Raw genomic sequence first — 24284 nt, 5'->3', positions numbered from 1 at the left:
CTTGTCTGATGTATTCTAAATGAACAATGAATTTCAGTTCTATGTCATGGTGCTTACTCCAAAGGCATGACATAGAAATATGAAACATTTAACATTTTAAAAAAACCACATATGAACCATCTAGTTATTGTTTTAAGGACTTAAATAATTTTCACTAATACAATTAAAACATACCTGGCAGACAGCTGTTAGTATAATTTTTGAAACATTTTATCTAAAAGTTGAGGGAACTTAGACTAACTGGTGAAGAAGAAATTAAACTGAAAGAGCATCAAGAACCCTGACAGTTAACCCAGTTGTTTTTTCTACATCTATTCAGATGGAATGAGTTAACTTTTCTGTTGCAACATGTTTATTAGGGTTTGTTCCATTCAATTTGTCAGTTTGGAAAACATCTCCTTTATGTGAAATCAGTCAGGAATTTGAACTGTCACCCAAGTACTTTAGTTGCAGTTAAATTGTGCAGAGCTCCGAATCTTCAGGGCTTTTAGAATAACCTGCAGTGTTCAGAATAAATGTCCTTGCATGGCTTTTAATGCTCCCTGCCCCCAATTATCTGGAGCTGCTTAAGTAGAGTAAGTAATGCATGCTGGAGTCTGATTGTGCTAGGCATTAGTTTTCCCACAGGACAGGCGTGGGTCTGCTCCTCTTTCAGAACAACCCTTGCCTCTGGCGTTCCCCATTTGCTGTTGAACCTGTCTGCTTCCCAACATGAACGTGCTAAATGGGTGCATCTGTGTCTGGTTGCAGAGCTCCGTGTTTCAGACCCAGGGCAGGGCTTCCTCCCTGGAACCAGAGGTCAGTTGGAACAGCTGAGACTTCCAGCTGTGTTTCAGAACTCCTCTGGTGAGCTCACTAAGTGAGCAAAGGTCTCCAGGTGCTGAGACATGGACCTGGTCATGGCTAGTGGCCACTGTCAGATGCTGAGGTCAGTGGCTCACCTCTGCCTCCCTGGCATTTTTTCTTTCTGTCAGATGCAGTGGCATGCCACAGCAGAGCTTAAAGACGTTCATTCCTGATTTAATTATGAGGTTCAACAGGTGATAACATCAATGCTACAGACTGCAGGCTGCCCTACTCCTGTTGGACTAAGAGGAGGAAAGTGACTTTGAAGGAGCAACCTTGTGTAAGTAGTTTGGCACAGCTTCTGGAAACTGTACTCTTTAATTTGGAAGTCTCAAAAGACTTACAGCAAAGCAAGTTCTGCTGTTTAGCTTGCTCATTGCAAGGCACAGGAGCCACTTCTGGGTCTGCCAGCATTGCTTCTGCAAGGTCCTAGGAAAACAATCTGATAAATAGGTGTGTTTGAAGCATGTGGAGCTGCCTTTGGCACAGCAACCTGCAACTCCATGCAACTATCTTTTCTCTAGCAAACCTTCTATTTCACAATCAAACCTGAAGTGTGATACAAGACTTTAGTCAGGACAAAGATGTGGAAAAAGTTTTCTACTGAGCCAAAAATGAAGACCGCATTTTTCTTTTCTTTCTGACAGTCCTCTGCACTGCCTCTGCCCCCTATCCCTGCTTAGGTTAGCATCTCCTGTGCTCTGGGACAGGCTCATTCTTGTGGTTTCAATAGGTTGCTAGCCTCAGGGAAAGAGAGAAGAGAATGGCATGATGAACAATTTCTCGATCTTGTCACAACAGAAACAAGATGACTGGAGGCAAAACCTCGAGGCATGTCTGCTAGGAGGGGCCATAGCTGCCTATGCAGAACAAAATATTTGTCTCTATTGGGTGAAAAGACTCCTTCCTTAAAGCAGTTCCCATTTTCTGTGTACAAAGGATCATTGTTTTTTTAGTGATACATAGTATAGCCTAAGCAGAATTTCTCACAAGGAGCAGTGTGGGTGCAACACTGTGTGTGAGCAGGCAAATGGAATTCAGCTGCCTACCCCTGCCTGCTCCTTGCTGCACATGGAGCCCAGATGAGGTAAGCAGACAGGATATGGACACTTGACTGACCTGGCTTGTTCTGCCTTTCACCTTAACTTCAGGTTTTCTTGTGCATTCAAACCCTCCTGCACCCTACTTCTCTATTACCTGTTATGAAGAATGATCATGAGACACCTTGAATAATACACCTGTTTTGTGCTGACACTCTTCACAAGACTGTAGTGCTGTTACTGTTCCTTGATAGCACTTCCTCCCTTACCTTGCCTTGCTTTCTGGCTCCATACATACACAGGAATATCATCATGAAAGGAAAGGAAAATTCTCAGGTGGATATGCCAGGACTTGAGGACTCCACTCCTGCTGAAGGTCATCATCTGCAGCTATCCTCAGCTAGGGTGGCAGAAATCTTCTCTGTATATCCATAAAGGAGAAAGCACTTATTCTTTTCATTGGTCCACTCAAGTGAATTGAGTATATCATTATTATGATACTGTTGTAGTATTATTAGCCAATACTGAGAGAACTGTCTTTGTGCAGCCTTGAGAAAATAAAGCTTAGGGACAGAACTTAGCACCACATTCCAGGGCTGGGAGCTGGTGTTTTCACAGGGGTGACGTGGAAAAGATGAGGGGTAAGGGGTGCTTCAACTGGAAATGAGGAAAAACTATTCCACTAGTTGATTGCTCTCACTGTGAAAAATCTCCCCAGGGAAGTGGTGGATTCCCCAATATCAGACACTTGTAAGATTCAGCTGGACAGGGTCCTGGGCCATCATGTCTAGACTGTGCTTTTTGCCAAGAAAGCTTGAACCAGATGATCATGGAGGTTTCCTCCCAACCTGGTATGGATTGAAAATGATGATGCTTCATCTCAGATTTCATAGCTGAAGCTTCAAGTCTGATTTACAATTAAAAGCAGGCACATCATCATCATCTTCTTTATATCCAGGGACTTAATTTGTTAGTCTTATGAGTCAGAATTTGAGTCACTGAGGTGCCAGCTTCCCTAGGAAAGGGAGGGAATGTCATCCCATGTTGAGCAAAAATCCGAGTTGTAAGAACAAAGTGCTATGATCATCAATATTTTTAAAATGCAAGTCTGTGGTTGTAAGTTACATGTGATAGCCTTCAAACATGTCCCTTTGGGTAAAAAGGTGCAGCAAGATTTCCTGTTAGGTGGCAATTCTGAGAAGAATTTAAGATGTAAGGTGCTATTCTCTATCAAGTTCAGTCTTAAAGTTAGATCTGGTTGTTCAGGGTAGTTGTTTAAATGAATTCAAGCAGGAGATTAAATGTTGCTTACAAAAACTTATTTCATTGGGTTTTTTCCCTGACAGCTTGTAGGTTTCATAATCTGTCACTTTTCAGTGTTTTGTCTTAAATTTTCAAAATTGGGAAGTATCCAAGTTATCTGTTTAAGAAAGATAATTAAGAACCAGCTTGTTAAGTACCTCTTAACTCAAAATGTTTCCTAGGTTGAATCATAGTCTCATAGCACTTCTCCAATTTCCAAACTTCACTCTCTCCTAGGTAACCCTCCCAGCTTCCCATCTGTGGGCAGTTTATTTTGGTAAGGTGGAAGGAAGCTGTTAGCAGCTCAGAGAACCTGTGCTGGCACAATCATGTGTCACTGTACTTGGAAAATGCATGACTAATGGAGTGATAACATCCAGTGCAGCACTTTCCCAGCCTGCTTTCACAGCTCTGTCCTCCCAGTGCTTCTTTCAGTGTCCTTGTTCTGGAAAACAGCAATTTTCTCTGGTGGTTGAAAACAGCTATTTGGGCAGTGTAAACACTTGGAAGGGTTAGCCTGTGCCTCAGGGATTTCTGATTCAGGGCACCAAATAGATCAGAATGGTGTTAGCTTTTTAACACTAAAAACATTCATTTGGAAAATGTAGATGGTATAAGAAGGAAGCATGTATTATATCTTTTATTCTGAAGACAGTTAAATTAGGTTATGATGCATTTTTTTTCAGGTGCAGTATAAAAAGTTGAGAGATAGATTTAGTACAGCTTCTTTCCAACCTGCCTCTTGAAAACAGGCACTGCAGAACTCTTCACCAGTGTAGAGAGTCTCTTTTGGGAATGTATCACCTGCACAGCGACTGATGCAGCTCTTCATACATTATTTGATCCTAACAGTACCAAGAGAAGAGGAAAAAATACCTCAGACAGTGGTAAAAAATTACACAGTATTTAAATTTGTGTATTATTTAAGCAAGTGAAACAAGCCAGCTCGATGAGTCATTAGCTGCATTTAAAAACATTTACAAACAAAAACCTAAATCGGGCAAACCTCCACTGCCAAAGCTTATAAATGAGGTTGTCCAGGGAGAGTCAGCAATGGTGTGTAATTCCCAGAGGCCTCAGGCAGAGTTCTTACAGTTCCTGCTGCCATGCTAGGCTAGGTGGCAGCTTCACTGAGAAGGCACTGCACTCTTCACCGAAAGAGCTGCTGAATTGACACCTTCCTCCCCTGCCTAGTTCTGCACAAGGAACAGACAAGATCATCCTTTGCTACTCTAACCTAACTGTTCCTTAACCCTTTTCACTGGTCACTCACAATGAGAGTTTTGAGGACAGAATACTTCCACTGAAATATCTGGCTTCAGAAGGTGATGATCAGTAACATGCAGCTTTTTTTAGCCTTTTAAAAAAGTTTTCCAGTGTCATAGCAAAGTCTGTAGTTTTTGTCAGACTGAATTTGTGTAGCAGATAGGAAGTAGCAGCTGGAAATGAGAGGTAAGTATCTTGTACTGCAAAAGATATTTCAAAATACCTGACATGTCTTCAGCTGAATATAACTGAAATATAGGACTATCAGACACATGATATTTAAGCTGCCTTTGAGATACAGAATAACATTTTTGGTTAACCAGAAGGAGTATGTTCTAATACTGAATTGTCATTGCTATGTTAGAGGAGATGTTTTAAATTTTTTTGGCTGTTTGCTTAGTGATTAGCAAAGGGAAAACAACAGCCAACATAATCTTTAAAGGTTCTTGGAGCCACAGATTACTTTTAATTTTATGAAATGTCACCACCAAAATACAGTAAAAATGAAAGGAAATAGTTTACTAACTTCTCTCTGGCTAGTGCTACATGTGAATACATTTTTGTATTCTGGCTGCAGTACAGTACACTCTTGGCAAGACATGGAGACCTAGACACAAGCTCTGCAATAATAGCAATTCCTATATATTAACTTCAAATTTATAGTAATTAAGATGACTGAACAGTTTTCCTTTCAGTCATTAAAAGGAAAAGGGCATAAGGGAATTTTTACAACAAACTTCCTTGACAAATGCAAATAATGAAAAGAGTGATGAGAAATAACTAAGATCATAAAGTGTGTTTTATGTCTCATGTCAAATTTACATTTCTTGCACATCAACAGAAAAGGATGAGCATCTTTGTGTGTCATCGTCACAAGGGAGGAAAAGTTGTGGCAGGATGTGGTGCACACTTAAAGCCTTGACTTCTAAACTGGAAGCTCAGCAGACATAAGAGCTTAGGGCCAGGTTAATTATTAATCTGGGAATGCCAATGAAGTCCAAGGCACCACTATAAAAATAACCTTGATATCTTGGTAAACCATCTACATACAGTGCATCACCTGCAGCTGAAAGGGGAGGCTTTAATTTCTGACCTTAACACAAACATCAGGTTTGCTTAATGCAGGAACAGGTAGTGTCAGTTTGAAATTCACCTAGGGATGTGCAGCCTTAACCATTCCCAGCAGACTCCAGCATCAGAAGAGATTCCTTCCCAAGGGAGTAATGAGCCTTACATACTGCAATTTTACCTTACCTGTTTGGACACTGAGGACTTCACTTTCCTGAAAGCTTCTTCAAAGTGTTTACGAGAAATCTTGATTTCTCCTTAAAGAACAAAGCATAATAAATTACTAAAATTGCAGACAAGTGACAATCAAGTGACTGTTGCATGTATTTCAAGGCAGCATTCATGAAATAACTAACTGAATTCCTGTAACCTTTCTGGAAGTGAATCCCTCAAATTCTGCTTCTTCCACTTCTGGGCATTTTTTTTTTTACAGAAATTCAATATTAAACTTCCCTGTTACTTAAGAAGTATCTAGAAAACATTTTGCTATCATTCCAATTCTACTCAATTTCAAAGTAATTTGCTTTATATCATTGCTTTATCTGGCATTACAGAGAAGTGATGAAAGCTTTCACTGCTACAACTCCCTGTGTTTAAGTTTATGCAAATTGCCTTTTTGACCTTAATGCAGCTATCCATAGCAATTATTCCTAATAATAACCTTCTGAACAGGTTTTCTTAGTATGTTAAAACATAAGCATACATCAAATAAGTCATAGATTCCTCTGCTCTCACAAGGAAGTACCTTGTTTAATCTGGATTTAAAAATCCTAAAATGCCACTACATAAGGATTAATTACCAGCTAACACTAAGCAAAGGTACCAGATATGTGAGAAATACTGATTGTAGTCTTGTTTGGTGCATTATTTTAATCTCTTTCATTAGGATGATTATTGCTTTTATTTACACCTCTGCCACATGAAATGGGATGTGCCTAGATGAAAAAGCTCTAATATTAATATATTTTGAGTCAGAGTGGAACAAAAATCATCTGCTGATATAGTAAAAGACTAAAATGCAAATGGAAAATACTAAATTAAAAATGAAATATACGTTGTCTAAGGTATTAAGCAGAAGAGCAAAGTGCCTACAGTTATTATGACCTGAGTTAAAGATCAAGGTTAAATTTCACTGAACTAAACATAAAACCTCACTGCTTTCTCATCTCACTTCTCTGGAGCTCATGTTCAACATTCCTATTACCACATAAAGTTACACCTGGAAAATCTGAAGATGCAAGTTTAAAATATCAGGAATTTAACAAATTTCTCCAAGGAAATGCTATTTACAGTAAGGAAAAGGTTTAAACTGGGACTCTCCCAGAAGACAGATTACTTTTAGCCTGAGTCATTAAAACTCCATAAAACAATAAAGATACAAGAATTTTGCTTTCACTTTTGTTTTTAAGCATGTTAATTTTTTCAAATTGTGACAATGCTACAGGGAGAGAGAAAATCTCCTGCTAGGTAGCTAACCTCTCATTGCAAGTTAAGTTAGACTGCTTCATGCTGATTATGTGATAAAAGCTTGTCCAAGGCTTGATCACATAAAAAATGTAGCTGTGAGAAATGTAGACCTTGGCTGCTTGTTTTAACACACTTTGCCTCAATTTCTGATGACAAAACCATTTAGTCAGAATAAGTAGGTACAAATATTTCGTTGTTTAAAACCATTTAGATCGTTAAATTAAAATAATGAAGTATACCAACAGGTACATTATTTTAAAAATAAGGCAATGCACTTAAAACTCTAAATGTGAAATTGGAGTTTTCCTATTTACATAGATGAGTGAGGGATACATGGTTCCTATCAAACAAGGAGCAGATCTTGCTTTTCAAATTCAATTGCAAAGATACAAAACTTTATTCTCACTTTAAACCACGCTTGCTCTTAACTGCTCTAACAAAAAGTTTCAGAGATTCTGTGCTTAGATCAGCCTTACAGACTGCAGGTGATGTGGGACCACTGGCTGTCTCTTATAAAAATGTACAAAAAGGGTCATAGTTTAGAAGGTCTGTATTTGTCACTGCAGCTGAAATAGGAGTAGGACTCTCTATTATTTCTCATACCCTGTACATTCTGTACAAATGAGATCTGTTTGAAATAAATACACAAGATTAAGCTAAACAGGTGAGTCAGGATGGCAATGGGAAGAAGGCACCAGGAGCACCTGGTGTCCAAAATTTCTGAGGAACCTGACACAGACTGCAGAACTGCTGCAGTAGGGTGGGTCCCACTCTGCCAGTGGTGCCGAAACCACTTTCATGCACCATCTTCAGTGCCTTGGAAAAGGGAGGCAGAAGTGAAACTCCAGGTTTGCAAATGGCAGTGAACCTTTCTGGGCATTCAGTGCTGGCCCAACGATGAGGAAATCCAGGGGTACTACATAAAAGTGGAACTCTGCCCAGTTGGTAGGAATTTCCCCTACAAACTTCTGCATCTGGCAATTCTCAGACCACAGTGACTAACATGATCAGTTTTAGAATTTCTGAATTCTCCTAAGAAATATCACAAAAAGGATATCTTTACATTTCACTTTCTAAAACTACCTTCAAGCAAACCACTGCCAAGTGTTGAAAAAACCACACCCCTGATTTTATTCCAGAGGGAAAATATCAGGTATAACAAGAGGTTGCAACAGTTTCTCCGGGATGGAAAGGAGCAGCCCTGATTCCAAAGGACTGACTGAGGAGGACACTCAGCAGCCAAGCAGAGTGTGGGAGGGAGGGGAGGCAGCTGAGCGTGTCCTGCTGAACACTGAAGGAAGAAAATCCCCAACCTTTATCTCGAAGATAAAAATTAACAGGGTCTCAAATCAGAAAGCACCTCACATGTTTTCATACCAGTCAGCACTGACACCTTGGAAAGCCAAGGACAGTCCAAGCAAGCAGCTGCTATAAAGATGCAAACCAAGCTGTACATGTGTTATGGGCTTGCTGGCTGCCTACACATCCACAGTCAGTGCTCAGGCTGCAATCCTAACTGTGAAGGCTGAATGCAAGGGATGAACAGCTTTGAATAAAACCTGCTATATTGTGAACAATTATAAAAATGACCAGGATAAACTCAGATATTTCTACCTCAAATTAAGAGTTTTAGCCAGCTACAGCAAGCAAAATGGGTAACCATGTCATAGAACGGGGAAGGTTTTTATAGCTTGGGGTTTTTTCCTCCTCTAGATGAACATGCTTGTTGCCTCAGAACAGGGAATACAAACACTGTGCTCTGGTAACCTGCTGCTGCTAAAAACCAGACAAGACTGGATAGGTACTAGATCAAAAATAATCATTCAAAGCCATAAAAATACCAGTGTTGCTCTTAGAAATCAGGGGCATAATGAAAGCCTACAATATTTTCCAAGAACATAATCTGAAAAGCCACAATTCCATCTTAGCTTTGCATTTTGGCTTAAAGATAAAATAACAAACAAAATTACTGGGAAGAAATCTAAACAGACAGGCATTTTATATAAAAGTTTCAATCTGTAATTTAAAAATCCCCGCAAAAATACAGCTTAAGCCAGCAGTTCAGACAGATAATGAAAGGGCAGAGATCGTACTTGAATCAATTTATAACTCCCTGTTAAAGTCCTGGCAAGAGGTACTGATGAGATAAGCATCAAAGATCAAAAGTGGCACAGATCTTCCCAACTCCATCAGTGCTGGATGTATGTGTTCAGCTACACAACACAGCTGGGAGCCAAAGGTAGGAAATCAGGGAATGTGCAGTTTACAACCCTCCTCCAAATACATCAGCATAATTAGTATTTGGTAGTGACAGGGAAAATTGGCAAAAGTGTATTTATCTGTCTAGAAAATAATCAGTTTATATAACCATTTAACAGAAACTTTTCTTTAAGGTAGCAACTTTCAATTCTTTAAAAAAAAGACTGTGCTGACTTCTAGCATAACCATTTTTCCTGTACCTTCCCCTACCTCCCCTTATGTGAATCAATTTTTGTTTGACTCAGAAGTCAATCAGTCAATGATGTACAGCTTTCACAGCCCTATGCTTGTCTTCAACTACTTTAAATACTTTATATTCCATTTATCTTGTCATTGTTCAGTTAATCTTTTCTTTTTAAAGCTTTCTTACCCTTCTTGCTTTGAGTATTCTGCAGGGCCATTTCCTGTCTCAGGGCACAAATGGAAGCCTCACGCACGAGAGCTGAAAGGTCTGCCCCTCTAGGGATACAAACAACAGGTTATTTGGGATAAATTGCTCTTTTGCTGATGGCATATAGAAAGACACTAAAAATGACATTAAAATTTCGTTCTGCTGTAACAAAGTTTCATCTTAAGAACACTGGAAAGAGGCCTGATGATTACTCAGTCTGCAATCTTCATTGTGGAGTGATGTCCTTCAGATTTTAGTCACAAATCAAGATCAAATTGATGAGAAACAAGGGAAGAGGCAAAACCCCCATTCAGCATTTTTGGAAATGCCAAAGGGTTGATTAATACTGTGCCACTTCTTGGGAACATAACTTCTTTTTTAAATAAATCTTCTGAAAAATTCAAATGAAATCCCTCACCATTAAAAAAGGAGTTGCTCAAAGCTGCATCAATAGTAAAGTTAACATGCTCTTAAAATAATAGTATCCACAAAACATGGTCAGATCAGTTTAAGTATTTCTTTCCAGTTTCCTGGAACCGGAATAGCTGGAACTTTTCACATGTCTTTCAGCTGGTGAAAGTTATTGAAACAAAAAAAATTTCAAAATTAACTCCCCGTGCTTCATTTGGGGGTATTAGGCATAAAGTATTTAAAAATCAAAAATTAAACCAAACCAGATAAAACAAAAACCACAAATAAACCAAAACCAAAGATATCAAAACCCACAACAAAGACCCAAACACATACACACATACACAAAACCCCCAAACTCAAAATACAGATAAACCCAAGCATCAAAAAATCCACAACCAAACAACAAAACAAACCCCCAAATTCAAAATACAGATGAACCCAAACAACAAAAAACCCACAAAAACTCCACAACAAAAAACCAAACCAAAACCCCCACACACTGAACAAAAAACCTCTGGACTATAAACCAGTGAGCAAAAGGTGTAGAAAGAAAAATTACTCATCTTTCCCAAGTAATATTGTGGCAAGCAGCTTGTCATAAACTTTATCTTTTGTAAACTCCATAAAAAACATTGAGTATCACTAAATTATTGAATAGCTTTAAAGCTTTCTAAGTTTTATGGACCATAACTGCAAATTATTCTGACAGGTATGGTCATAAAGCTTTCCCTAAAGCCACACCTTGCTATTCCCAAAGCTGAAATGGGCCCTCATTACTTTGTCAAACAGATTGCTCTAGTTCTGTGACAAAACAAGCTGGTTATGGCTGCTTAACCAATTTGCTTTCATCACCATGAAAGAGGGCTTTTTGTTCCTCAGATGATGCAAGAATTATAAAATAAAACCAAAGAAAACCAAAAGGCCTCCACTGTTCTGTATTTGCAATGTGAAGACTATTCCAGATGAAGACTTCAGCATCCATTTATTCCTACCAACTTCTTGGAAAAAAAGCACAAGGGAAATCAAGAAAAATACCCTAAGGGAAAAGGTTTATAAAGTTAAGAAACCCTCTCAATAATACAGCTGATCATGCATCAAAGACTGCTGGCACTGCACATGAAGTATGAAAGTCAAAACTAGGAGATACTCACGTGTAACACTCACAGTGCTGACTGTAAGCAATTTCCTGCAGGCTCACATCACTGTCCAGGGGAGGCCGGGTGCCATCCTAAAGGAGATGAGGTAAGGAAAAAGAGAAGGTAAGAAAACTTTTTTTTTCTTTAACATCTACCATCCCTGAAGTGATGGAGTTTCTTTAATCAGGAATCATATAGGTGTCTGACAAGTTTCCTGCAATATCCACAAATATAAATATTTTTAATCTCAAACTGCCAAGAAGGATAATCAGCCTTTAAACCATTTAATTGGGAAATGTTAAGCAATGGTAAATTTTAACTTGCCACCCACACATGAGATTTTCTCTGAGGAAATGATGGCCAGCCTGCCTCAGTGCATTGTAACAATGACATTATTCCATATGTGGGCTTATTTTTAATAATAGTTGGTTGCTTCAGCAGCTTGTGTAGCTGAACTTCCTCTAGTTTTACTGTGTGTTGAAATCAAACAGCTAAGCAATAGGCTTGTCAGTTTAGTCTTATCACCTTTAAGACTAAATTAATTACATATCTTTTATATTCTGGATATAGATTTTCAAACTTAGAAGTTTTCCATTTAGGTTGCATAGGAGTTTAGATATACTGTAGATTTTTGGACACTACTTTTCCATATTAGTACTGCTTCCTCCAGAAAGATTCCAGAAGTGGTTTCTTTTGTTATTAGTTTTGCATCTCCAACAGCAAAAGTCTTAAATTACCTAAATGGTATTTGAAGGTATTTGAAGCCAACAAAATTTCCAACACTGTAAGCTTGGAGATCCTCCTGTTATCCTTAGACAACAGTAAAGTATTATCGTGATAGTACAGAGGTTCAAGATGTCTCTTTGATCAAACAATATCTGAGTTTTGACAGGAAAGAACACTTTAGATACTCATTTGAAAGAAATGCACAAATTCACATGAATATTTTCTGACTTCTTCAGAGGAACTGATATACTGCATACTTAAAATACCTTCAAGAGAAAAAAAAAAAAAGGTGTAGTACCTGGCAAGTTAAAATACTTGAATACTTAACAGACAGTGGAACAGTCAAAGACTAGGCAGAGTAAGGAAACAATCTTGAATGGATCTTTAACAGTTAGAAAGGGAAAAAATCCAGAATAACACCACAACAAAAAGGTAAACGAGCAGCCTGATTTGAAAACATCCTGAAAGGAGAGACTTCAACCTGGAAACAAGAAAGCTTCATACATCTTCATATGGGATACTTCAGTAATTCTTATAGGAAATTGCAACCCAGAGAGACACCTCCTCTGCTAAAAAGAAATGTTTAACCTATTGCTTTGTGGAGCAAATACACTGGGCATTTTATGCTCTCCCTGCTCTGGTGCCAAGCTGTGTGCAGCAGAGGAGCTCGATGCAGCTTCCAGGAATGGTTAAGTACAGTAGTACCTGGAACATGTGAAGACAGGCTTCTCTTGCATAATGTGCATAATTGGGAATGACTGATTTGTACAAGTTAACTGAAATAAAAGTCTTTCACAACAAAGTTTCGACCCACATTGAGGCTGTGTTCCTGACAACCTGTTCCTCCCCTCAAGTCCCTTTTCTACCCCTCATGCTGCCTTTCTAAGCATCCATGTTTTCATTCAGCAAGGATTCTGTTTCCACATGCTGTGCATGTATTCCTTGGAGATTTCTGGGAATGCATGCCATCATTCACATCTGCACCAAACATTTTGTTTTCTCTGGCCTTGAGCTAATATGTTCTCAAATTTTGCACACTTCCTCACCTAGAATGCATGGATGAAATCTGACAAAAAATAAAGCATTTCAATTCATTTAACACCTTTTACTCCATGTTCTTCTTTCACATAACTCCTACACATCTTTAAAGATTTAACTCCTCATTCACCACTGTAATCTAAACAGTCAGACTATGTGAATTAAGCATGCATGAAAGCATCTTGCATTCCAAAAAGCAAGATAAATAATATGACAACCAGTGAGAGGATCCACAGAAACCAAGCTGATAAACACTGTGCAATGTATTCCTGCTGTCAAGAAGGCCCATAAGCAGATAAGGTCACATCAAACCTGATGTCAGCAGAAGACAAAAATATTCTGGCAGTGGGATAATAACAGGGTTACCACATCCCATTGCCACTCCTCTTGGTGTTATCCCAACAGGAAGATAGGATTGTAGGCACAAAGATTCCCAGGAGAAGGGAACAAAGACACCCTTCAGCAACCTCGCCCAGGATTTATGGCAGTAAATGCAATTCTGAACTTGATTCCTGATGGGAAACTGCAAACAGTTCTCCCCAACAACCCAGATGGTCACTGACACACAAGAGGAAGGCAGAAGATGAAGTGAGGACTCAGTACAGTTCCTTGTCCTCAGTGTTGCCCATGAGTGATCCTGCCCTTGCCAGGTGGGTTTGTGTATCTTGGTGGCTACATGTGGCTGTGAGAGTGAGAGAAATCAGCTCTCTTTAATGCCACCTTTGCTCCACTGAAGGCAGCAAAGCACCAAGCTCTGCTACACTATTCCCTACACCCCTAATTACCTTCAAAAATAAATCTGGTAAAATAACAATTGTGATTCCTTACAGTATTCAGAGATGTTATACTCAATTCCTCTCAACATCTCACGAAGAACATTAAGAACAGGGTTGTAAAAAGTATTAACTGAAGAATTTCTGTAAAACTTAGAAACAACAAACTTGTCTACTGCAAATAGCAAATGGGGGAATACTTAATCTATTTTCATCCATGAAGCAAAGCACAGAACAAATGAAGGAAAATCTAACATCCTGAATTTGTAATGAGAGGTCACCCTGTGAACATCCATTTTGGCATGAAAGAACAGGCTGGAACAAGTTCTCACTTTCTGAATTCTGAATCAACTATTGCCTATACACCACAACTTTAAGGTTACACAAGAAGTCTGGATTATCCTTCATTACAAATACACTAAATAATTTTTGCCAGACTTCTCATAATGCTATCTTTCCCCTATAGAAAGGAAATATATCCTCTATATATATATATATATATATATATATATATATCTCCTATATATATATATATATATATGTTCTTTGTCTCCTTTGCAGCTCAAATCAAGATCTGATAAAACACCTGGTCTTAATAATCAATGTCGATCTACTGGAAAAAAGTAGAAAATATCCAAGTAATTCATATGCTTTTTATGTTCTTTTTTAAGGCCTTGATTCCTCCTGTGCCTTGGAGAAACACTCAGAGAATTCTATAACCCAAGTGTGTGAAGTACCAGATTGTGCTGTCCACCTCAGGGAGGACCCATGAAGGCACAGATTGTACATTTTCACATTTACTTTAACATACAACCTCAATCATCACAAGCTTCTTTTCATCCTAAAGCAAATTAGGTGTCACAACTACTGTTAAGCAAATACAGATGGAGCTTGTGAATCATTCTGCTGAATGTCTGGAACCCCCCAAAAAAAGCTTACAAAACACTTCTAGGCCCATTACTCACTCAGATAGCAATCTTCTAATTAAATCTGTTCAAACTGTGACTATCAAGGCAGCAACTTCTATGTTCAACAGGTTTGCTTTACTCAAGATTCATCAGCCCCTTGCAGTCCCAGAGCAAATTTAACAGCAGATGGGCTGAGGGATTATTTTTATGACCTCATGGAATAGCTGAAAATGTTTCATAGGACAGGATCCTGCAATCTTTGTAACATTTAATTTGTCTTACATCAGCCCACCAAGCTTCAAGATGAAGGATATATTTCCAAATACTCACTTTGGTGATGGTCTTTAAAATAGCAAGTCGATCTGCAGGTGGTGGCAAACCCACATAGAGTGTTTTATCCAGCCTACCAGGACGCAGGATAGCTGGGTCAATCATATCTTAGGGAGAGGAAAAATAGAAAAGAATTAATCCAGAAATGAGTTGCACCCTTAGGAGAATCTGCACATGAGAAGGAATACATGCATATTTGTACCAAGACTCAAAAAAGCATTTGTGCCACAACTGAAGCTCTGAGCCTTAAAGGAGCTGATTGAAAAAGTTTCATTTTCATCCACAAGTCTCTAACAGCCAGTAACATTAAGCCACATCTGATTAATGATGGCTCATAAATACCAGTTTCATCTCTTCAGTAACAAGACAACTCTATATTTGGCAATACAGAATTAGAACATTTTTGCTGAGGAATTCCACACTAATTATTAGCAGTTTCTTCTACTGGAAAAACTCTACCCAAAGGGACAATGACAAGTCAAGCATAACAAGCACACAGGGCCAATCACAACCATCCATATGCAAACTTAATTTTATTGGTCATTTGTATTTCTACTACATAATGGTTATCTGAATGGTAAAACAGGAAACCCAGGAAAATACCAAAAATAGCTGCAAAGTACAGAATTTGTTTCCCAGGGAGAGCTACACACTCCAAATTTATTACGTGTGGAGAAATAAGAAAACAAAAATTATCACAGATGTTTCTAGAAAACCACTCAAAGATTAAGAGTAACAGAAATGTGTAGCTGCCTTTTAGCACCACAGGCTGTGATACCAAAGCCAGTCAGGATATAAATACTTACTATTGGCACAACAAGAGATACAGACAGGGCATATAATCTGGAAAAGGCCTCAATTCCTGTCTGTGTTTCAGAACAAACTGCCTGCATGATGTTTCTCAATACTTCTTGATATAATAATACCCAATAATGGTATTAATCTGTTTCACTAAGGAATTCTATGGAGTCACCATCCCTGGAGGTACTAAAAAGACCTGTAGGTGTGGCACTTGGGGACAGTTTAGTGGTGGACTTGGCAGGGCTGGGTTAACAGTGGACTCCATGATCTCTGAGGTCTTTTCCAACCTCAGTGATTCTGTGACTCTCTGTTATCCTACATGCCACAGTAACGTGAGCAGCAAAGTCACAGAAGATATAAAGAAATCCATACTTTTACTATAACAGACTATTTGAATAAATTACATGAATGTGTGAGGTAGCTACTGCAAGAACCTTTCCCTAAAGTGACAGTTGATAATTCCATCTAAGTCTAAAGCTGGAAATTATCAAGGCCTCCCAATGAAGCTGGAAACAGCCTGCATTGGCTCTGCCCTCCTGACAAAACAGAGCTCACAAACTACTGCATTCCTGTAGAATCAAAGTGAAGGACTGGAAAAAGTGAAGCTGCTAATCTTTACTGTACAGATGTTTCAAAGATAACAGATACCACCCTGAAACAGTAGCAGGGAAGTTAAACTATCACTTTTTTTTGCAAATGAAAAAGTTTGCTTAACTCTGTCAACACTTGAACTACCTGATCCTACCACAGTATGGTCTTGATCCACTTTTTAAAAATGGGCATGTTTTGTTCAAGTTGCTCTCTCAGTTATGCTTAAAGGACAACTCTGTTATTTTTTTCTTGGACAAAAGCTTCCCCCCCCCTAGGATACAGCAGTCATGGACAGAAACATCTATGGAAGAAAAATCAGCTAATGCAGATGCCAATGTGATGAGAATGGTGAGGGAAAAAAAAAAAAGGAATTACTTGCATTAATTTAATCCAGACCAGATGAAACAAGAGTTAATAGAATCCCTGCTGTGGCAGGCACAGACAAAAACATGTTACTTATACATCTGTGCATTGTTCCAGATGACACTTTGTCTTGCTTTTGACACAAGTGCACTTTCATTTTTCTGTCATCTCCTACTATTAATGTGATAAGAAACACAAAGTTCACTCAAAGACTCTGTTACAAACACCAAAACAAATACTCTCAATAGGGCCTGCATTACAACACCAGGCACTTGCTGATTTCCCCATTCTAACATTCCAAAAATAAAGTATTAAATGATATTTAAAAATATCAAGCTTGCTATGGAAAATACTGTTCCCATTTTGCACACTGACAATATGGTACTTGCTGTTTATCCAACATTATCAAGACAGCAATGTGGTCTGCAGTTGCATTCACCTTTTTGTATGGAAATTATCACACTGCCTGCATTCAAAAAGTTACCACAACTGACAGAACTAGATAAGCTGCAGTACTGGTGGTTTACAGCAACAAGACCACACCAAAGTCTGAAACACAGATCTACACCCCTCATCTCCTTATGAATCAACTCATTTAATTTTTCTGGTTCAGACCTGGGTCTGAAGTTCTTGAAAACTCATCACAAAACCCAGAAAATTAATATTTACCCATTGGACAAACTCACTCATTAGATGCACTTCATATCCATTTAAAGGAACTGAATAAGGTACCCCTACAAAGAATTTCAAAGCATTCCATCCTGGTAAATCATGGCACTCCCTCCATATCTATTATCTTAAAACTTACCTAAACAGAAGAGAGTCAACTCATTTTAGATACATTTACCATTTTAATGAAATGAAAGTAGTTACTGCAGATACCTCTTTCAAAGTCTATTATTATCCCTCAAGCTGGAAGGAAAGTGAAGCATGGAAATGTGATGAAACACAGCACGTCTTTTCCAAGCAGCTGTCTCACAGATAGAATATATTTCTACTGGGAGAAATGTTAATAATTTCCTGCCTTTCTGAGGTGGTCAATGCTGTTGACTGTCATTAGAAGACAGCAGTACAATTTTCCAAGCAATCTGACAAAATTACATGAGAAGATACTTACAGTACATCCATTCCTTGCTGTTTTTAAGGGTTCAAACAGGCACTAACCTCTAGAGAATGAGATCACATTTCAGTTTGCTACACTGCTCTTCAAACTACTGCAAATTTTTACAGAATCATTATGTTCCATTGAAAGTAGCTGTGCACCAATTCCTATACAGGGACATTCTATTGCTCTGTAGTAGAATCTCTTAGTCCCACATTCATTTCTAGTTGATTATTCATGTCTTATCTCAACTGTAGAGGAGCCAAGCACATTTCCAGAAGGTCAGTGCATACAAGCTGTTGTGCGAGTCCATCAAACTTCTCCCACGCTCTCACTCCAGCTTTTAAAAATATATTTAAAGTACACAGATCTAGGCGCTCCCATTTGTGATGTTCTGAAATGCAGGCTCAGAAGCCCTGAAAGGTTTTCTGAGACTCCAGGTAATGCTGCACTTAAAAACTGAAGTTATTGTGAAAGCTACACAACACTCAAGGGCTGCTGAAATGCAGAAATATAATTTGTGTGAATTAGAACTGTTATGAAAGAAATTGTTCCATGCCTCACGTATTAAGTGCTTTTCTTAGATCTTATCTTGCCTTTAATTCAGCAACATGTATAAACAGGTAAAACCATAAACAATGCCCAAACCCAAACTGTAACTATTGTTAAAGACCGGTGATTATTTTTTTAATTGTGTTTCAAAACATGTGGTTCAGGTGAATAGCTCTAAAAAAATGAAAATAAACTTGCCAACAAAAATAGAACTCATTGAAACTAGAAGAGAAATTTTGCAAGAATTAATTTAAGAAAGCTAGAGAAAGAGGCCATGAATAAAATCAAGACATCATCACAGTTTATGTCCAGTTTAAAATCACTGTCTTGTTTGTTTCCTCACATGACAAACAGCTTCCTAAATCCCTGGGGAAATGCTGCTGATGCCATGGTCAGCTTGGTCAGCATAAACTCTCTAAGGAGTTTATAAATGTTCAAACCCTGGGGAAGTAAGAGAAGAGCAGAAAGCATCAGCATCCCATCCTGAAATTCAAACTGGTAGCTAGAAAGTTGTGGGAAATTATAGATTTCATTCAATAGTAGTGTTTGGCAGTTGTGCAGTATTTAGTCTTCAATTTGGGAAAGGAAGTAGGAAGAATTAAATTATTGTGACCCATAAAAGTGCTAACAAGACAAGACATTTCTGCCTCTATTTCCCCCCCCCCTCTAACAATACCGAGTGCTTTAAAAGTTTAATCCTCTTCAGACAAGTCTGACATTGATTCTGCATTTAGGTGGAAAGAGATTGAGTTGGGAATACTGCATCCCTGCTAATTTAGAAGGAGTCAAGAAATACCTGCAGAGGACATTCAAAGTCATTGAGTAAGTGCAAAAAAATTTCAAATATCCTGCTTTTTAGGGCATATCAAAGGCTTTTTTCAGCACTGCCAGAATAATAATTACCACTTGCAGATTGTAGATGATAAACAAAGGAACCAATCTATTGTGTCCACCCTTTTGCCAAAATGGGAGTTAAAGCCTTCCAAGTGTTTAAAGGCTATATAAAAGAGAATTTGGCAGTTTTCAGCCATGGGGTATAAACCACCACCATTTCACAGTAATACCTTGTTGCAGTGAGGTGTTGGCACCTGGGACAACTGTGCCAGGAATATACCTTGATGCCAAAAGTGGTTGAGTCACTGCTATCCTAACTACTCCTAAACAATAATAACAATAACAACAATAATAACAACAACAGTAATAATAACTTATGAGAGAAGACTCTTCCTATTGCACAATGATTTCAGGCTGCAATGCTGACAGCAAACACAACAGTCATGAACAGTACCAGCGTGCAACTCTCAAAGCTACCATGCAAGCCATCACTCTAAAAAAAGAAGCATCTTGAAAAGTCATTTTCTCTCCCAATAAATTACACTAATATGGATTAAAAACCATGAGATCTCACACTTCAAAGCACTGGCTCAGTGGAAGACTGCAGAAGTTCTGCTGGGACACATATATTATTTAGCTTTACATTACACAACTCCCCTCCCCAGCAGCACCTCTACTCACCACAACTAGGACAGAAAAATCTTTCTTACAAAGATCTGAAAACCTTTTCAGGCACCAGAATTTTAATTGTTTGGGGGAACTACTTCAATATAGCAGCCAGTCTAAGCCATGCCTGTCCTACAGGTCTCTGCTTAGGCTTTGCATTCTGAAGGTGGTTAAGAGCGCTTTACCAGCACAGACTTCACTGCTCTGTACCTGCAGTGTGCTCCTCTCAACTACCCAGACCACACCAGCAAAACCTGATTTGGTGAACACTGCCTCCTCCTAGGGCCCATGAACAGTGAATGAACCACAGCAGAGAAACATCAGTTACCCCAGCTTAACCACAACTTCAGTAGAAATTGTTCTGATGAAACTCTGCTTCATCATATTGCCAAATGCAAATACCACAGGAAAAAAATTTATGGTCTAATCCTTCCTAAAATGTATGTGTGTGCATATATATATACCTATACATACATACACACATATATATATACACACACACACATATGCACAGCCCTTCTGAAGCAAGACATCCACCCTACCCAAACAGCACCTTCCAGCTGGAAAAAAAAAATTTATTAATGTTGCCAAAACAACTCCTTCTATCTTTATCAAGATAAAAATCATCAAATTGAAGGATATAAATTCATCTACAAATTAAAGAAATTGAAATTAATTGTATTTGATACCCCTGCCTTTGCATTTTCTTTACATTTGGCATTTTTACCTCAAGTCCCCTTTTTTCACCAATGTCGCTGACTAATAATACACTGCTGATTTCATGCCTTACACATTTCCCAGCTGTTCTCAAATATGAGCCCAAACCTCATTATTTGTTAAAGTTTTGTAATTTTAACTCTTCCTGTATGGTCAAACAGTAGATCTGCCACTGTAGCTGGGAAAGGTGATAGTGACTTTTAAAAACTGAAGGGGAAAAAAAAATATCCTAAAGCCATTCCAGAGGTACTTCCTAACCACATAAGGGTAAAAATGCACCTCGTATAAGGCATACAGAGAGGGGAATTAACAACTGAACAGGTGTCTCTTTCACATATGCATGAAAATCAGACCTGTAAGCAAGCACAGAATCAGTGTATATCTAAACCAAGGAATTAGGACAAACCTGCCACACATAAATATTTATAATTTGAAATTAACATCTGAGCAGTATTTACCCTAAGCTGGCCCTGGTGAAGCTGCTGGAGTGCTTGCACAGAGGAATCCTTGCTCAGAACAGGGACACAGAACAGCCCAAAAAAGGACTGGCCCCCTGCCCAACCGGCTGGGGAGGCACTGCAGGAAGTACAGCTGGATGTGTCCTCACCTCCAAAGTGCTGGAATTCCCAGCCCCAGCTAGCAGGCAGAGATAATGACAAGTCAGTAATTAGATAGGAAGCCCTTGCGAAACACTTCCAAATAGGGCTGCTTGATACAAATGCTTGCAATAGCACAGCTAATTCAGGGAAAGCTGCTAAGGCAGCTTGGTGACACTCCCACCAACACTCTTGGTACATCCCACTGCATCTATACACAGCGCAAACTTATTTTCTACTCTGCATTGCACTAGATAGCTCAGGACCAGCAAGCTCATGCCAGGAAAACCTGCCACTTTAAGTCAAAAAATTATAGCAGGTATAAGCAGGTAGAGATTTAAGCTCCTACTGCTCATACTTCACCATGTGGAAGGCTTGAAAGTCTGTCATGGTGCAAAGAATTTGAGACATAGGAAAATCTTCCTCCAAATCTTTGAAGCTTTTGACCATTGGAAAAAAAAACCCACCTAATAGTTGCCTGTTATAGATGATTTCAGACCAAATGTTCCTTAATTTATAGAACAAAAGCAAAATCAAGTATTTTACCTTTCTGACCTTCCAAATTATATCCAAAATAGCTACGCTACTATTTTTCCTGTTAAGCCATTTCTCAGCAAAACTACATCTTGTCCTTACTTAATACATGCAGGTAAGAAATAACAGTGTCTCACTGTAATTTGCCAAATACCTGTTCTAGGTGCAAAGGTTCTTTCCAGAATTGTGGTACCCACACCAGTATGGTTTTACCAAGACAAGACTTGTAACCCTGTATTCATTTCACTTGCAATATTCAGAAAAATAATCATAATCAAGGTAGTGCAACACCTTCATGTTTGTTTCTTTCTAAACTGACAACAAATTCCTTTATCTACAACCCACAGCTTCTACATGGAATTCAAATTCAGGAAAAACAAGTTTCTTGCTATGTATAAAACACAAGGCTTCTCCATAATACAAAACACACCCAAAAACAGAGATAGAAAGTTGCCTGTAAAACACATGATGTTTGCAAAGCAGACATCAGTGTTTAGCTTATCTGAGAAGATGCTGCTGGAATTGCAAGAGCTGCCAAAAACTGTAAAGCCAGAGAGGGAGCAAAGACAGCTGTTAATATCCAAGCTGGACATGAAGCAACAGAAGAGTAACTGCTCCAAACAGAGCCTAGTGTGGAACACAGAGCCCAGGAAGCAGAAGATAAGCAAATGGAAAAATGACTTAACATGAGACAGATGTCTTAAGGCAAAAAAAAAAAAAAAAAAAAAAAAAAAAAAAAAAAAAAAAAAAAAAAAAAAAAAAAAGGCATATAAAGCTGCTTTGGATAGAAAATCAATTTCAGCAGTAAAAAAAGAAAAAAAAATAGGTCTCTTTTCTGCTTCTACACTGCAAGGAGATAAACATCAGAGTCTAAGGTCTTTCAAAGCATTTTAACAGTAATGATAACAGGTGCTAAGTGAGACACATTTTAAAGAGGTTGCTTTATCTCACAAATACCACATGAACATGATTAACTGATTAGAAAAGCTTTGGATTTGAGCAGACACTGTAATTTTAAGTACAGAACAGGCTTAGTTACAGAATTCAAATATTTAGGCAGACATGACTTTGTTAAAAGAGAACCAAGGATGTCTGATTTCTTGTTTCTGACTTGTGGGTCCTTACCTGGCCTGTTTGTGGCAGCCATAATGAAAACCTGCTGTCGATTCTGCAGCCCATCCATCTCGGTGAGGAGCTGGTTCACCACCCGCACACTGGCTCCTGACTTGGGAAGGAGAAATTTGGCAACAAATCAAAGAAACAGTGGGAATGTGAACATTTCAAGGTAAAAGAAATAAAAATCTATTAACTCCCTGCACTGAAATATTACTCAAAGAAAGAATTTCTTTTTTACACTTTCAATGGAGCTGCATTGTGGTTTCCTTCTCTCATACTCTTAGTTCATCTCCATCCCAAATTCTTGCTGTCTACACACTTCCCACGTATTTTAACACGTGGCAAACCTTTCCTTTCCCATCAAAACTAAAGGACTCACTTAAAGGAGTACATATCAATATTTGTACTAGTCATTCTGATATCTACTTCAACAAGAAGACACAAAATTTCTCAATATTCAGTTCCTTGAGGGAAAAGAGTTCTTAAATATTGAAACCTCTGAAACAACATTTTAAGCAGGTGAGCTACTGAGAGGTAAACAGTAATTCCATAGCAATGACACCCTATAAGCAAATTTAATAGCTTAATCTGAATTTCTCTGGATACTTTTTTTATATATGCATAACAAAAAGTGTTAAGCTTTATAAAACTTGACCAACTTATTTCCCTCAATTAGTGGATTGCCTTTCTTGGGAAATACCCTTCTGGGCACTTCTGTTGCCTGCAATGTCCCAAAAGCTGTAACTGAGAGTATTTATTTGTGGAGATGTCTCAAGGCAGACTCACTTCACGGTCAGACCTCCGAGGGCACAAAGCATCAACTTCATCAAAGAATATAACACAGGGGGCTGAGTTCCTGGCCCGCTGGAACACCTGGCGTACGGCACGCTCACTTTCACCCACGTACTGAAAAAGCAAGAAAACAACATTGAAACAGTGTAAGACACGAAGATTTTGCTTGGAAAACAAAAATCAATAGTTTTAAACACTATTTAAGGTACTTTGCAAGGGAGAAATGCAATCTAGTAATCTGTTTTTTTTTTTTTCTGAAAACAGTCTCTTGTCTCTGTTTCCTTACTGATCGTGATTTACACGGGAACTGTCACTAGCTGACTTCTGATAATTTGCAGTACATTTGAAGTTTAATAGAATTCCTTTTTTCTGGGCAAGAACTGTAACTTGCCATCATTTTGGTGATGAGAATTAACAAATAAGTCTTAATTAAGGACCCTGTTGTTCAGCTATTCATGAACAAACCCAGTGGGCAATGTGAACACAATGAACATCTGAAGTTCATAGAGTTGTTGCCTCAAGACAGGGGCTTGGTGGTAGGGAACTGAAAAGACAGCCAGAATTTCACTTTGAATCCTGAATTGTAGGAACAGAGGCTGTGAAGTTGTAAATGCAAACAATTTTTTCCAAACAAACATGCTTTGATTCAATTTATA

At 38.5% G+C, this 24284-nt stretch overlaps 1 protein-coding gene and 1 long non-coding RNA gene across 3 annotated transcripts in view; one reads left to right on the top strand and one right to left on the bottom strand.

Annotated features, from left to right (window-relative positions):
* Window positions 1-3802: 3802 nt before the first annotated feature.
* The window catches only part of NVL (nuclear VCP like), a 39190-nt gene continuing 18708 nt past the window's right edge, over window positions 3803-24284 (bottom strand). For both annotated transcript variants that reach the window (XM_064415389.1, XM_064415390.1), the window contains exons 17-23: window positions 23623-23742; window positions 22846-22945; window positions 14965-15071; window positions 11205-11281; window positions 9619-9707; window positions 5709-5779; window positions 3803-4033 (exon numbers count right to left, since the gene is read on the bottom strand). In XM_064415389.1, the coding sequence (XP_064271459.1) occupies window positions 3989-4033; window positions 5709-5779; window positions 9619-9707; window positions 11205-11281; window positions 14965-15071; window positions 22846-22945; window positions 23623-23742 (609 nt within the window). In that variant the 3' untranslated portion in view covers window positions 3803-3988. The remainder of the gene's footprint in view (window positions 4034-5708; window positions 5780-9618; window positions 9708-11204; window positions 11282-14964; window positions 15072-22845; window positions 22946-23622; window positions 23743-24284) is intronic.
* Window positions 4502-22488, top strand: LOC135297649 (uncharacterized). The gene is made up of 4 exons (XR_010359575.1): window positions 4502-4640; window positions 11246-11295; window positions 19108-19195; window positions 22068-22488. It is a non-coding gene; the product is annotated as an uncharacterized LOC135297649 (long non-coding RNA).

The sequence above is a fragment of the Passer domesticus genome, chromosome 3 (genome assembly GCF_036417665.1).
Source record: "Passer domesticus isolate bPasDom1 chromosome 3, bPasDom1.hap1, whole genome shotgun sequence".
Classification (NCBI taxonomy): Eukaryota; Metazoa; Chordata; class Aves; order Passeriformes; family Passeridae; genus Passer; species Passer domesticus.
This window is presented reverse-complemented; position numbering and strand designations above follow the sequence as displayed.